The sequence below is a fragment of the Daktulosphaira vitifoliae genome, unplaced genomic scaffold, assembly GCF_025091365.1.
Source record: "Daktulosphaira vitifoliae isolate Bord-2020 unplaced genomic scaffold, ASM2509136v1 Scaffold_2, whole genome shotgun sequence".
Taxonomy (NCBI): domain Eukaryota; kingdom Metazoa; phylum Arthropoda; class Insecta; order Hemiptera; family Phylloxeridae; genus Daktulosphaira; species Daktulosphaira vitifoliae.
This window is the reverse complement of record NW_026099573.1, coordinates 33,942,594-33,959,246: the sequence shown is the minus strand read 5'-3', so window position 1 is coordinate 33,959,246 and position 16,653 is coordinate 33,942,594. Positions and strand designations below refer to the sequence as shown.

At 29.0% G+C, this 16,653-nt stretch overlaps 2 protein-coding genes across 3 annotated transcripts in view; both read left to right on the top strand.

Moving 5' to 3' along the window:
* LOC126897735 (uncharacterized) overlaps positions 1-16,653 on the top strand; it is a 133,213-nt gene that overhangs the window by 60,455 nt on the left and 56,105 nt on the right. The gene's annotated exons all lie outside the window — the stretch shown is intronic.
* On the top strand, positions 2,671-8,597 carry LOC126897747 (uncharacterized). The gene is made up of 8 exons (XM_050671596.1): positions 2,671-2,882; positions 4,242-4,414; positions 4,578-4,736; positions 5,394-5,553; positions 5,740-5,984; positions 6,172-6,327; positions 7,869-8,003; positions 8,496-8,597. The coding sequence occupies exons 1-8, from the start codon at positions 2,830-2,832 to the stop codon at positions 8,561-8,563; spliced, it is 1,149 nt and encodes a 382-aa protein (XP_050527553.1). The 5' UTR covers positions 2,671-2,829; the 3' UTR covers positions 8,564-8,597.

Here is a 16,653-nt window from a genome sequence, read left to right as displayed (position 1 = left end):
TTAAAATAAAATAAAGTACAAAACCCAGAATTTTAACACAAAAATAGCATATTTTTGAATACGATAGCCATTTTCACCAAGCTTTAATTTAACATATATTTAAAGGATGCAGTACAAAAAATTATATAAAATAAAAGGAAAATAACTAAGGATTTTATATAACAAAAAATTATGTTTATTTGTTGATTTTTGAAGATGTTATAGAAGTTTTAAACAAAAAAAGACTTTCCGGAACACTTTCAAAAGTTAAGTTGAAAAAGTTCAACTTTCTATATGCATTTTTTAGATTTAAACCCCCCCTCACTCCATATATAGGAAAATGGTTCGATTTAAAAAAAAATTATGTCGAATGAGAGATGTATATAAATACTACTACTCATGAAAATATTGAATTGATCCATACATTTTTCAAAAAGTTTTAGCATATTAAAGTTTAAAATGTAAAATGCAAAATTGAGAATTTACACACAATAATAGCATTTGGTAGCCATTTTCACCGTGAAGACAAGATGAAGTACGAAATTTTTTTGCACATAATTAAGTACTTTACATTAGCATAATTTAATATACAGGGTGATTTTTTTATCTTAACCCACTCAATTACTTGCAGAATAATAATAATTTAAACATTTATTTTTTTTATTATCTTTAGTTACACATTATTCTTGAATTTTTAACTATGTAATACTTTTGAAGTTCATCCCTTATGCCTTGAAAGGGGGTCAACTTTGTTTTTTTAAATGGTAACACATATTTTTAATTTAATAAAATGTTTGAGTTTTTAATTTAATAGTAAATGGCATTTGAATTTTTAATATAACTTAATTCGTTTATTAGATATAATCATTTAAAGTTTCAAATTTTTGAGTTATTATACAGGTATAATACACAAGGGATAACAAATATAGGTAGCTTATTGTTTTTTTATGACATCGATATTAGCAGATACACAGCATTGTTATTATCAATGATAGTAAGGCACATTGTTATGAGTTTATAAATACACTAACTGACAATACAGAAAGTATATCTATTGATAATCATAATTGATAATAAACAATCCGTGACTGAGACAGCAATGTCATAAAAATCCAATTAGCTACCTGTATTTACAATCCCATGTGTATTATACATGTATATTAACTCAAAATTTTGAAACTTTAAATGTTTATATCTAATAAGCTAATAAAGTTATATTAAAAATTCAAATGCCATTTACTATTAAATTAAAAACTCAAACATTTTATTAAATTAAAAATATGTGTTACCATTTAAAAAAACAAAGTTGACACCCTTACCAGGCATAAGGGATGAACTTAAAAAGTATTACATAGTTAATAATTCAAGAATAATGTGTAACTAAAGATAATAAAAAAAAAAATGTTTAAGTTATTATTATTCTGCTAGTGTCAGATTTTCCGGAACATTTTCAAAAGTTAAGTTGAAAAAGTTAATTATTTGTGAAAAAGTTGTCATTTTGAAACCCTAAATATAGGGTTTTTATGACATCGATATTAGCAGATACACAGCATTGTTATTATCAATGATAGTAAGGTACATTGTTGTGAGTTTATAAATACACTAACTGACAATACAAAAAGTATATCTATTGATAGTCATAATTGATAATAAACAATCCGTGACTGTGATAGCAATATCATAAAAAAATGTATGACAATTTTAAGAAAAAAAATTGAAAAAATTTCGAAAATTGACTGTGACAGCAATGTCATAAAAAACCAATAAGCTACCTATATTTGTTATCCCTTGTGTATTATACCTGTATAATAACTCAAAAATTTGAAACTTTAAATGTTTATATCTAATAAACGAATTAAGTTATATTAAAAATTCAAATGCCATTTACTATTAAATTAAAAACTCAAACATTTTATTAAATTAAAAATATGTGTTACCATTTAAAAAAACAAAGTTGACCCCCTTACAAGGCATAAGGGATGAACTTAAAAATTATTACATAGTTAAAAATTCAAGAATAATATGTAACTAAAGATTATAAAAAAAAAAATGTTTAAGTTATTATTATTCTGCTAGTGTCAGATTTTCCGGAACATTTTCAAAAGTTAAGTTGAAAAAGTTAATTATTTGTGAAAAAGTTGTCATTTTGAAACCCTTCCTGAGAGCTTGTAAATGGTCAAATTTTTACAAAAAATTGTGGGTATGTAAAGGGTCAGATTTATAAAAAAAATTTACCATATGACAATTAAAGACATTATGCATCTAAAAATAAAAATTATTAGTGTTAAGTCATATTTATTAAAATTATGGCAGTTATAAGTAAAAAAAATTGAAAATTTTTCGAAAATTAGCGATTTATTTTGTGTAATTTTTTTGAAGATTTCCCCCATTTGTGGGGAACGAGGGAAAATTTTTCAATTTTCAAAGTTAATGTTTTCAACTAGATACCATTTGTGATCTTTTGACATATAGTTGAAAGAAATTGGTTGGGTTAAAAAAAAAAATAAATATAAAAAAAAAAAAACACATCATGGTAAAATTAATACTTTCTCAGCTTCGCATCGAAGCTAAAAGGATTGGCGGTTAAGATTTTGACTCAACGGCGGGAAATTGGAACGGCGGTGGCCATTTTCTGTATTAGAAAATCAATACCACCGTACTACTCGGTGTTCGTACAACGCATTCTCGTCGTAACACTAACCTTCCCCCGCTATAAATAATTCCACACAGCTGTTTACTACGCGTTCATGTTTTCGTTGAAATCATTATTTTCTCGATAACACCACCACCAGAGCTTCTTATCACAGTCGGCTGTTGGAAAATAATAAATCTCGAACAATTTAAATCGCGATGCCGATGAGGTATTATAACTCTATCTACAATCATAAGTCGAGTATCAGTAGGTAAGTGTCGACTTAAACAAATAAACTGACAAGACTTGTTTTTTTTTAAATAAGCTATCACAATGTTGAAATAAATTCGTCGAATTTTGAATGGATTTGAAACCAAATCAATGTAGTTGATTTTTTGCAAAATTCTTTCACTAATTTCTTACATGTGTAATACGTAGGATAGATAAACTCTTAGAATAATTAAAATCTTGGATGTATACTATTTATTAGTCATAAAAACTAACACAAAAGTAATCATTATATTTGCAAAAATGAAACGCCGTAATTATGATTCACAGCTAAAATAGTTTTATTAATTTTTGCAACTGACGCAAACACAAATCATTTTTAAATCGTCGACTTATTTATATTGTAAATATCTCCCATTTCTATTAAATATTAATTTGTATATATTTTATAATTCATTGGTGTATGGAAATTGCATATCCATTAACCCATTCGTGTTAAAAAGTTATAATACTTATTATTATAATGACTTATCTTAATGTATTAAAATGTATTTTATGAACAGAATCTTATAGAAATCGATGATTTTTATGTAATTATAATTAATTTACATTTCCAAACCCCCGGTATACTATTGTGTACCAATCATTTTTGTTTAAATTATATTTTCTTTTCTTTTAAATTTATAATCTAAATTTTAATGATAGAAAAGAGGTTTCCGACATCAAAATATGATAAATTATGTTTAATGAAACCAAAGTAAAGTAATTTTTTTTTCGAAGTTAGAAATAAAAGTTAAAAAATATATTACTCTAAAGATTGTTTAATAGACTTAGACCAACACCCGTTTATGAGATTTATTTTATTGTATTATTCACTTTAACTAAAAATAAAATTGTTAATTTTTTTAGTTTTGATCAATTAGGTGATTTTTAAATCTTTGACCACTCATTTAAAAATAATGTTTTTTTTTTGTTTTTACTTAAATGTTTTTCTAGATTTAATAAATGAAAAATCAGCAATACTAATTTATGAAGTAAAATTTCATCGGGACGCGAGTTTCTTGTATTCCTACGAGTAATACGATAGACGGCCATTATATCGGTACATTCAGATAGTTTTTGATCGGATTCGAAGGTTTTTTTGTTTAAATTCAACACATCGTAAACGCCGCTATATCCTGCCGTTCAGTTCAGTTCGTGGACCGAGTACGACATATTTAAAACGTTAGGTTTCTTATATACTATTTTAATGGTAAGCCAAAATATAAATAAGAATATCAATAAAATGTAATTTTCCCTAAGTTATTCATTGCCGGGAGGCCGCCGCCCTTATTTCGTGTGGTCCAAATGGCTTCTATTAAAAAACGTACTGATACATTTTACACAATGTTCGATTGTATAGGAACTCTATCAAGAAGTATAGAAAAAAAAACGGATTCGGACTGTTGCCAAGTGTAAACAAACGGGTTACTACTCGTGTGAATATTGGAGGAGATGGCGAAAGAACTGCCGATGACGAAGACACTTGCAGTGGTCGTGCGAAAAGCGGATATTCAGTTTTGGACATATTGTCGAGTAAGTGTATACGACAACAATTGGTTTTGTTTTCGGCGGCTAGGAGTTGGTATCATCGGATGATATCAACTCTTTGGACAACACGGGATATTCACCGTCATCGTCTGACCGCGCGGATTACAGAAAATATTTTTTTATTGCGTTTTTTTTTTTGTCCACACAGGCTCGTCATTCCGATTTGTCATGTGCGCCATCATCGTGTTCGCCGTACTCCTGTACAAGACTTTTTTCACAGATTCGTTCTACTCAATATACCACCGCGTAGAACCCTCCACGGCGATTACCACTCGGAGTTCTCGGAACGCATCCGAAGTGATGCTAGGTAAGCGTTTTTACAAACAATCAAATATCTATTACACATCATAGCGTTGTCAGCACGGAATTATTTTTTCGGTTTGTAAAGAGCAAGTTTTTAAAAATTACGAGTCAAACGTCTGGCGAGACAATTCCGTTCTGAACACGATTGGGAGCAGTAGCGTCTGATAGGACAACAATAAATTGTAATAAAAATAATTTATTTCATTAATCGATAAAATAATTTATTTTATTAACCAATAAAACAAATTTAGTTCTGACGCGCAACTAAAAACTAGGAATGTCTTTCCGAAGATAAAATTTTTTGATTCATCACGACTCGATCATACAATCTATTTGATAAATTAAATTCACAACAACAATTTAAAAAACATAACATAACGGTATTGTTACCATTATTATTATGTGCCGGTGCGTTGCTTTAATCGTTTACGTGCTCGCCGGACCACGTCAGACGGCATTCGAGACACAAATGATATTAACTCACACACACGTTAACGTGATCGACCGTCACGGGAATTTCCAATTTGTATTTAAATTTTCCATAGGCTGCTGTCGGTCTTAAATGAATGTTGTCGCGTTACGTTGGTACGGTAGTATACAATGATTATCACTGCGATGCACACAAGGTTACGCGTTACTGTACGGCAAATTATTTACACAGGCGACGACGACGACGGAGAAAAGACGCCGTCCGTTGAAGTGATCGAAATCTCGCCCAACTGCGGTCTTCAGACTATATGCCCGGACAACACTTTTCCGGTGCACGTGTACACCGGAAGGAACACGACGGATTTCCCGAAGCTGTGCGTTATGGGAAAATAGTGAGTGTGCTGCCACCGTCGTGCGGCCATTCGGATTAGATTGGATGTTGAATCTTGGAACATATTCTCGCGATTTTGAAAGCCGTGAATATGTTCGGTAGTCGATCGACTTCAACTACAATTACAAATCCGATTGAAACTAACGGTGGTTGTGTAGACGATGATCGTGTGTGTGTGTGTTTTCAGCATTGTGGCGTACAACAGGAGTGTGGCCGGACGAGGCATCAACGTCGTGCTCGTCGAACCGTCGACTTACACCGTGGCGGCTTTGAAAAACTTTGACACGTATGAACGCAGCAGCTCGGAAATGGACGTGTGGTTGGAGGCGGCGAGGTCGTCCATGAAAAGCGGTCACGTGGCAATTTTCTTTACTTTTGACGAAGCGTCCAAGAAACTGACAAAGAACTCGAGGAACGCGCTCTATGAAATGGGTGAGTATAACCGCCGTATTCGACTGGCCTAATCGAAACTGCGAATATTTCCCGACGCGTTTACCGAAGAAGAATTCAATTTAATAAAGCAAAAAGATAACGCTCGAAACACGACAGAAATTAATTTACTTTGACGACGGAACCGTACGATTTCTTGTTATTTATTTAACGTTTTCGATCGGTTTAGGAAGCGGACGGATCCAAGATCTCAGATACAGGTGTCAGTGGTACATGGTCACGCAAAAAGGTATTCGAGGGATAACGCCTTACGAGAAAATCACGTATTCTCACAAAAACGTGTGGGCGGAACCGTTAGACGACAGATTTTGTGTACCCTTTAAAAGTGAGTAATAGTAGTACATTTGAAAAATTTTTCGCGCGAACAAAACAAAGCGTCACGCCAACAACAGTTGCGCGCATATAAAATTATGTAATTCAAAAAACACTAGCGTATTAAAAACTTTTCCGTATATCTTTTCAATCGTGTTGATACACACGTTTTTCCGCAAACAAACAAACACCGTGCGATTTCAAACGCCCAGTGTTTTTTTTAAATATTGAATCGCTCCATTATTAGCACTCGAGATTTTTAACACGCTTATATTAGTTTCACATGTATGTTGTTTGTCGTTTGTAAGTTTGTAAGTTTGTAACTCCACGCGGCTCGTGTTATTATGTCGCGTATCCCGTCGTGTATGATCTTGAGACTATACTGTCGTAACGCATTCACCCCACCCCGCTCACCACTCGCCGATAACAATATTTTCCTGTATAATTTTATATTTTTGGTTTTCGTACCCGTACAAGCGTGCGTGACATTAATTATATATATATAAACAAATTTTTATTTTGACTGACCAATACCACCTGCATGTAATGCGCCTTACGTATATATATTAATGTATTCCTACCGTCGCTGCAGCCGTTTATACCTTGGGTATAACGTCCCCCCGCCCACAAAACAAGGCTATACCTATTGAGTAAAATTAAAACTATATTAAAAATATTATTAATTTAAAAAAACTAAAAAATATTAAAAATATTAAACTCAAAAGCCACAAANCCTATTGCATGATACGTTTACGTACTTATGTCGTCTTACTATATATATGTATGTGTATATATATATTCCTACAGCCACCGCATATGCCTCGCGTACAACGTTCCCCCGTGCCTCGCCCGCCCACAAAACACAGCTATACCTCGTACATGATACGTTTACGTAGTTAAGTCGCTTTACATGTATATATATATTCTAATTACTATTAAAAATATATATTAACACGCTTTATTCTCATTAAGAGATATAGAATGTATTCATTCCGATTACAAAGGATGATTCCCGCGTATCGTCATTTTTCGTCACTACCACCACGTTCCGGGAGTGAGTAATTTGCGCGCCTACTGTTTTCCTTGGATGTGGTAGCCTTTTCTCAGACTTCCTCCCCGGAATCGTACTCTGATTTCCCGTTACCCGTTACAACCATGATATTGATAGTAACTACTATCATAACATGAAACTAAAAAGTAAAAAATAAATATAGTTTAAAAAAACTAAAAAACACGCTTTTAAAGCACATCGAACTAAAAAGTTAAAAATAATTTTTAAAATAAGCTTGAAACAATAATGAACGAAAAATACTAGTATTATTGTGATAAAAGCGGGCGCTCAATATACGAAAAATATGGCACAAAGCACCCACGCTTTTATCAAAATAATACTAGTATTTTTCGTTCATTATTGTTTCAAGCTTATTTTAAAAATTATTTTTAACTTTTTAGTTCGATGTGCTTTAAAAGCGTGTTTTTTAAACTATATTTATTTACTACGTCACATTATTGTATTCGGATTTAATATGCCACGACAATATTTCTTTTGTTCAGTCGAAGGAAACGCAATCGTTGTCGACGAACCGACCGACTACAGATCATCGTATCAATTTTGCAACAAGCCGACCTCGGGATCGAAGACAACAGCTGTGGACGATCAATACGGCGGCGGCGACTGTGACGAATCAAGTACGTGTTCTTTTAGAATGTCTATTTTAACTTCTCCTAACGCAGCAAATACAAGATACATAGTAAATGTAGTTTCTATTACGTGTGTATATTTTTTTAAACGATTAACCGAAGACTAGACGAGCCATTTAAGACCTGCGTGACCGCTATAACTTTTTAAAAAATCGTGTGGTAAATTTTTACAAATATAATATAAATAATAAATGAACTTCCATAAATTATCCGAATCGTTTGCTAATTATAAAAATAAATATAGCACAAAAAAAAAAAATAGCAACGACATAATAAATTAGTTACAATAGAAAAACAAACACACGTTACAACGTAATAATTTAAACAAAAATATACCATATATTTTTGTTTAAATAATTTGACAGTGTAGAAGTTGAAAAAAACCTTCTCACGTTTAATTCATCGAAAACAACTAAGAAAACTTACAGTAGTCTATAATGTTGTTCGACTATTGCTATTATTTTTGTATTTTGATTTCAGATGATGACGACAGACAAACGACTGACAGCGTCGCCGGAACAAGAGATGGTTTTAACTATTATTATTAATGCGGAGAAGTTCTCTTCAACACCTTCCCACCAACGAGTCATTTTCTGGGCTCATAAAATGTCTGTAGATATTTCATATAAACGTAGATAGTTGTATTATTATTTTTATTTTTTTATCCCGAAAGGGCAGTACAATCGTCTAAATGGAATTATTTGAAACAAGTGTCTTGAACGCATATCACTAGGAGAAGAGAAATCCAAAATCAAATGTTTCTCTGACCAAAAATTTTACTAAGATTCACAACTGTTTTTAGTAATCGATGTGGCCAAACATAAAGCTTAATTTTGACACGATGACGATCGATTTTAATGACTAATGTAGTAGTTACAAAACACAACGTAGAGAGAAGTCTGACTGTTAAGTTTACATATTTACTTGTTACGTATCGTTACAGTTTATACAGAATACTTACAAATTATGTAACTTGTAAGTAGAAGAGTTTTCTGTTGTTCTACAACAGAACAGAGTGTTCTGTAGAAATGTAGTACACACGGGGGAGGTTGAAATGAATGGTCCGAACGATAACGCCACCATTTCATTGTCGTAGTCGTAGGTACATGATGTACGTTTCTGGGGATGCGAACTAGCCCCGCGGTCTAATTTTGCACGGACCGCACCACTTAATTATACATGTATACGTTTCTATTTTATACGCGTACGTTTTGTTATACGCAATCTAAAAAAAAAATAGGACGTACGCCAAGTATCCAGAGATATTCGGTGTACAAATGCAGAGAAGTGTACTACCTCTTTCGCACAATATAGTCATCCACAACGCCACCACGCGACGATCTTTGTGCCCCTTAAATTGTGGTTTCGAGTTTTATTACAACTAGAACGGTGGTATGAACTTATTTGTTTTCCTCAACTGCAGTGCGTCTGTCAAAAGCCATAATTGTAAAAAAAAATGTTTCATTTTTTTTTTGAACCTAAAACCATTACGGTCGCAGACACGATTTTTTCAAGTCCATTGCCGCATTGATTAATTGAAAAAAAAAAAAAAACTGCGTTGGCAAAAAAATAATAATATAAAAATAGACAACAATGAAAATAACATATTTTTGCTACCGAAATATGCACACACAACAGCTGACATATAGTAGAGATAAACACGAAACGGATGGTGTATTTTACTGGTTACAATTTGTAAATTGGCACAGAGTCGATGAGCTTTATAATAGTTACTTCGTAACGACGAATAGTTCAAATGTATACTAGTATAATACTATTGTAATTGCAATACTTATATTCATTTTAGTAATTCATTATGTAATACTAACTGCTCGATGTAATATTTTATTTGTAACATTATAAATCTAATATAATTATAATAGGATCAAGAATTTGTCTTCAGTATGTTCTAAGATCATATATACAATAATATTGTATATTATTAATAGGAAATTTAATCAAAATAACTATAACAGTGTCAAAATTATAATTTACAATAGAAAAACACCGCATATAAATCAATAAATTTCGATTGCCTTCTACAATATTTATGACTATTATTATTATTACCTTTATCACAACCGTTTAAACACACGGTTATACATGTATACACTATTTTACTATACTATAAGGACGCTGCAAAATAGTCGCTGTCTTTTGTCAAACTCTCGTGTTTATGTGTATGTATGTATATAATGGTTAAAGACTACAGTGTTTGTAGTGGTGGTTGTGTTTACATTTGTCTATATATAAATAAATAAAAATGATAATCAAATTGTTGACATATTAGTTTCAGTTTTGATTTTCACACATCTAGTGTGTTTTTGTTGTTACTAAATGTTAAAAAATAACATTTGTAAATTAATTATGAAAATAAACTCAGCTGAGGTTCTAACGGGTACGAAAATTGTCTAAGAACATTTTATAACGAATTAAATCTGAATTTTCTAACACCTATTCAAATGTTCAAAGCTGGAATTTACCATTTAGGCAAATGAGACTGAGTAGAATGTATTTTTTGTTCGATCGAACTCGGTGGTTGGACTTCAACGACGATCCATTTTCAGAACACGAAGATAAATCACTTCAATATCTGTTCATTAAAAAATGTTCAGGTAAAGAATATTTATCGTATTTCTTAAAACAGTGTGTTTTAATAATTATTATAAATATAATGATGATATATATTTTTAGTTAATAGTTGTGATTAAAATTTATAGTCAAGTTTTTATATTATAGCTGAATAAATTTTCTAACAATTATTTACAATTTAAAGATCACATCGTATCTAGTCGAAAACATTTCCTTCAAAATTTGAAAAAAATTCCTTCGTTCCCCGTAAACGAGGGATCCTCCAAAAAATTACAAATTTAAAAAACGCTAATTTTCAACATTTTTTACTTAAAATTGCCATTACTTTTTTAAAATGACCGAATCAATATAAATTTTTTTTTAAAGATACCTATCATTTTATATATTTTTGTGAAAATTTGACCATTTACAAGCTCTCAGGAAGGGTTTCAAAATGGTAACTTTTTTACAAAAAATTAACTTTTGAAAATTTTCCGGAAAGACTGATACTTTTATATATACTTTAAACTAAAGCTAATGTAATATACTTATATGAAAAAAAAAATTTGACCTCTGGATTTGTCTTCATGGTAAAAATGACTACCGTATTCAAAAATATGCTATTTTTAAAATACCTGACAAGGGGAGTACAGATTTTCATAAATATTATATAAATAAAAAATTGATATAGCGTAAAAAGTTAAACTTATATAAATTTTTTTGCTTTTTGGAGTCGAGAAAAATAATTTTGTAATTTGAACTAGCTTAAATAACCAATTTTTTCAGCTGACGTTACCGACTTACTGTTGCTGAGTAGGTTAAACTTGTGTTTTACGCACTTGGGGTACAAGGTTTCAAACCGCGTATGGCAATGAATTTTTTGCATTGTTTCTTAATTCTTTTTAAGTTCGAATAAATTTTCAACTGCTTTGATTTTTATCTCATTTAGATTCAATAACTTCAATAATGATCAAGGATCCCATCACTGTAGTTGCCACTCGCGAGAAGAAATTTATTATTCATATTAAAATTATTTTACGATATTGTAGGTTTTAGCTTCGATGCAAAACTGAGAAGGTATTTTTTTGTGACTATCATTTATTTTCTCTCTATATTATATTCTCTGCTCTAACTTGACGTACTTTTTTCAACGATACGTCAAATGACTACAATTCGTATCTAGGTAAAGATATTACCCTCAATAATTGAAAAAAAAATTCTAATTTATCAATGAAACAGTTACTTATTCCATGTTTTCCATACAGACAAATAAAATCATTTATTTCTAATGTTTTCAAAGAATTTATTGACGAATCAAGTTTGATATGATAATTTGATATGATAGGTTTCAAATACAAAATTAAATCATATTACTTTGTAATTTAATTATTTTTTTATTCTATTTGTGTGTGCTACTACTAGACTATAATATTCCAAATTTGTTGGTAACATGTTGCTATATAAATCAATTATAAAAAAAATGATTGTTAGTTTCTCCTGAATTAACAATGGATTTTTACAATTATAATCAAATTTTATAATACGCTCAATTAAGTAAATCTTTTTAACAACTTTGTTTCGATTGGTCCATTTAGTTAATTCATTTTATTTAGTAAATTTAGTTAATTTAATTTAGTAAATCATAATACAATTAATTAAGTTCTGAATTTTTCAATTAGAATATTTTTAAACACCAAAAAATATTAGGAAATGATTACTATTATTTCTAATTAATTTATCTATTACGATAAAAATATTGAACTATTCTGATAAATTTACTATAAATAGTATTTATAAAACTTCTTAACTACATATTAATCTTAACGATACAATTTTTTGAATTCTCTCAAAATTTTTTATTTAATGATGTCAATTTCAAACTTGCCAATTCAGCTAAAAGTTATAAATAAATTTTTTTTTATTATAAGTATTCACAAAAATCAACTTAAAACGATTAAAAAAATAGGTAATTTTATTTATTTTTAACATATTAATAATCAAAATCAGTATTAATTTTTTTTGTTCTTAATTATTTTTTTTTATATGTAAATACTTATTTTTTAATAATAAGTAATAATATTAAAACTTAGAAGTAATAGAAAAAGTTTAATTGCACATTTGAAAATATCGCGAAAAGTTGATTTAGAAAAGTATATTTTTGTTTCTGATGAAAGTTCCTTGTAGTTTAGTGTATTTATTCATAAGTAACAAATTTTTTTTTTTTTAAAGTATTCTATCAATCTTTTTAAATTTTTATACGCGGTAGAAGTTATGAATATAAAACTCCTTTTTATTTTTATAATATCTCCGTAAAAATTACAATATTATTGAATATCAATTTCATACTAAATTTAATTATTATAATTATAATGTATTCATATATTATAATTATAAATCGGGATAAAATTAAGGAAATGAGTTATGGTTGCTTTTGAAATAATCTATCAATCTCTTAAAATTAAATACTATCTACAGATTTGAATCGAAGCGTTTTTTATGATAGTGATTTTAATCACTGTCAGGTATCATCTATACTTGTCTTAACTATGCCACGTCCATACTGAGCCGTGACCCTACTGTGCTACCGTTTTTTATAATATAATAAGATAAAAACTAGGTTCGTGATTGTTCATTAAATTTCTAATAACCGATTTGGATTGAACTCGTAGATTTATTGTTAAACTAATAAATTCACTAGTTTTACATTAAATCTATTAAAAAGTTATAAAGCAGCAGTAGAGATAATTATAGATCTCAAGTCATAGATTAAATTTTGTAAGATAAAAAAAAAATGATATTTTATATTAAACTGTCACTTTCATAATTAGATATTATTTAGTAATTTAAATAAAATTTAAAAAAGCAAAGATTAATTCATTAATGTAATTGTTTAGGGATTGTAAAATAACATTCGGAAGACAAAAAAATTTGTCCATTTGAAAAAGGTACGACGAGTAAAGCTGCTTCAATTGGTGACATAGAAACATTAAAACTAGCTTACGAGAGTGGATGTGAATGGGATAAAAATACAACAGAGAATGTTGCTGCAAATGGTCATTTAAAGTGTTTACAATACGCACATGAAAACTGATACAAATGGGATGATGGTACGACTAGGAATGCTGCTGAAGCGGACATTTAGACTATTATATATACAGGGTGATTTTTTTATCATAACCCACTCAATTACTTGCAGAATAATAATAATTTAAACATTTTTTTTTTTCATTAACTTTAGTTACACATTATTCTTGAATTTTTAACTATGTAATACTTTTGAAGTTCATCCCTTATGCCTTGGAAGGGGGTCAACTTTGTTTTTTTAAATGGTAACACATATTTTTAATTTAATAAAATGTTTGAGTTTTTAATTTAATAGTAAATGGCATTTGAATTTTTAATATATAATATAGATTAATAATTAATATAGAATAATGTGTAACTAAAGATAATAAAAAAAAAAATTTTTAAATTATTATTATTCTGTAAGTAATTGAGTGGGTTATGATAAAAAAATCACCTGTATACTCATGAAAAAGTTTTTTGTTTTATATAATAAATACATTTTAATTGTGATATATATATATATATTTAAATTTAATTAATTGAATTGTTATTTTTATAGATCAATATAATATATTTAACCATGTGTAAAAAAAAAAAAAATATTTTACTAAGCATATAAACTATTATTTATTTTAGCTAATATGTATACATATGTGTTATTATTATTTCATATTTATTTTTTATAGTAATTTATGCAATAGAAACAGAAATACAATGTATTTTTCCGGTTGTTCAAGTCGTTTATTATAGAATAAATATTGCTACATCAATTAAAAATAACTTTCTTAAATTATCATAGACTGCATAATTAAAAATAAAAAAAGATAACAATAATTAATAAATTTGTAGAAAAAAATTATTTATGACCTTCGAAGGTCTCCATTAAATGGATTTTATTGTAATATACGATCGTGAATTATCAAAAGTATGCAGTTGTGGACGTTGGAAATTTTTCAGGTGATTCAAAATCGATCCTTAAGTCTATGGTTGAGGTTTTCACGTTGTCTTTCTGACTTGTTCAATCAATACAAAAAAAAGGGACCATATTTTAAAAATTCTTCTTTATTGAATAACGGTTTAGATTTTTTTTCTCATAATAATTTTGTTGATTATTTATATAATTTTGATTGAACAAAGTTATTAATGTTTTATCAAAATTCTCATTAAAGTTCTCATAGGGATACTCGAATGAATGTATGCACCTTTAAATTTACTAGAAAGCATGAGTCAAATTTTTGTGTACGATCTCATGATTCACTAGTTTCAGCTGTGTGAAAAGCTATTATTATATAACTGGGTCTGTCTATGTTAGAGGTCGATTTAACCATTCACCTTGTTCTCTTGTATTCGGTAACTAGGATAAACACACATTAATTGTTAGTTTCAACACCGCTTTGTCATTTAATGCTTTATTCATTATAGGCTGATGATTAGTTTGAATTAATATTTTCCTATAATTTTTGGCGAAACCGAATATATGGGATATTGGAATGCATCCTAAAAATTTAATGTTCGTACTAGAACAATTGTTGCACGTTCAGTTAGGATCCCAAAAAGCGTTTTGAAGATTATTTACATCGTTCAAAGAATAAGAGCAATAACCTTTCATCAAACTTGTCGTTCCTGGATCTTTTACTTTTTGAATTTCTACTCCGTTTATTTCTTAAGATATTGTATCAAATAAAAAAGTTAATCCATTATATGAAATTGTTATTTTACCTACATTTTTTACTGTTTCAACTGATTTTACTTTTACTTCATCTTCAATGTATATAAAGTTTTCACAAAACAAAGTGTATGCATCGGTATTATGTACGGCTATTCATATTTGATCACCGTTTGAGAGCGCTGTAAATAGGAACGATAATGTAAATCCTCTATAGGCAATTCGTCCGTATATTTTTCCAATACAATCAAATAAGAACTATCCATTTTTTTTTTTATAATACTCCTAATTATTCAGAAATGACAAATTGTTTTTTGTTAACTTTATCCTTTTATTATTTTCTGAACACTTTCCCGGATAAGGGTTTTTTTGAATACACTGAGTATAATTCAATTTATAAGAGCTTTGAAGATTTCTATTTAAAACACTATTATTATTATTATTATAACTATACGTTTTTATGTTACTACTAACTGTTTGTTTAAAATTTTAAATTTCGTGTAAAACATGACTTGGCGCATCGTTATCAAATGAATCAGATACTAAATTACAAATAATTAAACAAGAAAATGTTGTGAATGAGGTTGATGAATTAAACAACAACACGTCCTTTGTAAAGCAAGAGGATGATTTCTTGATAAAATAAATCGATACTTAGGTGAAATAAAAAACAATGGATTAATTCAGAACAATTAGATAAATTGTATGGTCCAAAACTGGGAGACAGAGGAGATATGGAGAATCAAGAAATTTATTGATTGGAAAAATGGATCGCTCTTTATAGATAACAATCCTTATCCACTAACACGTGGTTTTATTTAACTTATATTTAACAAACATCCGGTAGATTACAAAAATGGGGACTTGGAAATTTACAAACTAATTCTTATAACAACATCAGCTCACTTGAAAGCTGATAAAAATCATGTAAAAAAAAGTGGTAAAAAATATACCGATATTGTAAGTAAATTGTTTACTTCTAGAGGTGGGCTTTCTAAAACACTTTTACAAAACTGTAAAGAAACGTATATTTTTTCGGGATGATACAAACGAACTAGTGTCAAGATTGATGCTACTCCTGTCTTCAAACAAAAAAAAAAAACGCTGTTAGCTCTGGTTTAGACAATGAAATAATATCAATGTTTGAAGAGGTTTTAGAATCTGGATATATTAAATGATTGCCTAAGTATGTCTAGATTTAATATAACTTTTGAATTATATAATTACATTTTATTGCTTCAATTGAAATTTAACAATATTGAAAGTAAAACAAAATTATTATCAGATGATGTATTAAAAATTCAATATTCCTATGAAAATATTACAAAATATATT

Excerpts from the sequence above, each read along its gene's own strand:
- LOC126897747 (XM_050671596.1), top strand. The coding sequence starts at position 2,830 with ATGCCGATGAGGTATTATAACTCTATCTACAATCATAAGTCGAGTATC. Across the intron at positions 2,883-4,241 it reads CATAAGTCGAGTATCAGTAG|GAACTCTATCAAGAAGTATA; the intron begins GTAAGTGTCGAC and ends TCGATTGTATAG. Across the intron at positions 8,004-8,495 it reads CGGCGACTGTGACGAATCAA|ATGATGACGACAGACAAACG; the intron begins GTACGTGTTCTT and ends TTTTGATTTCAG.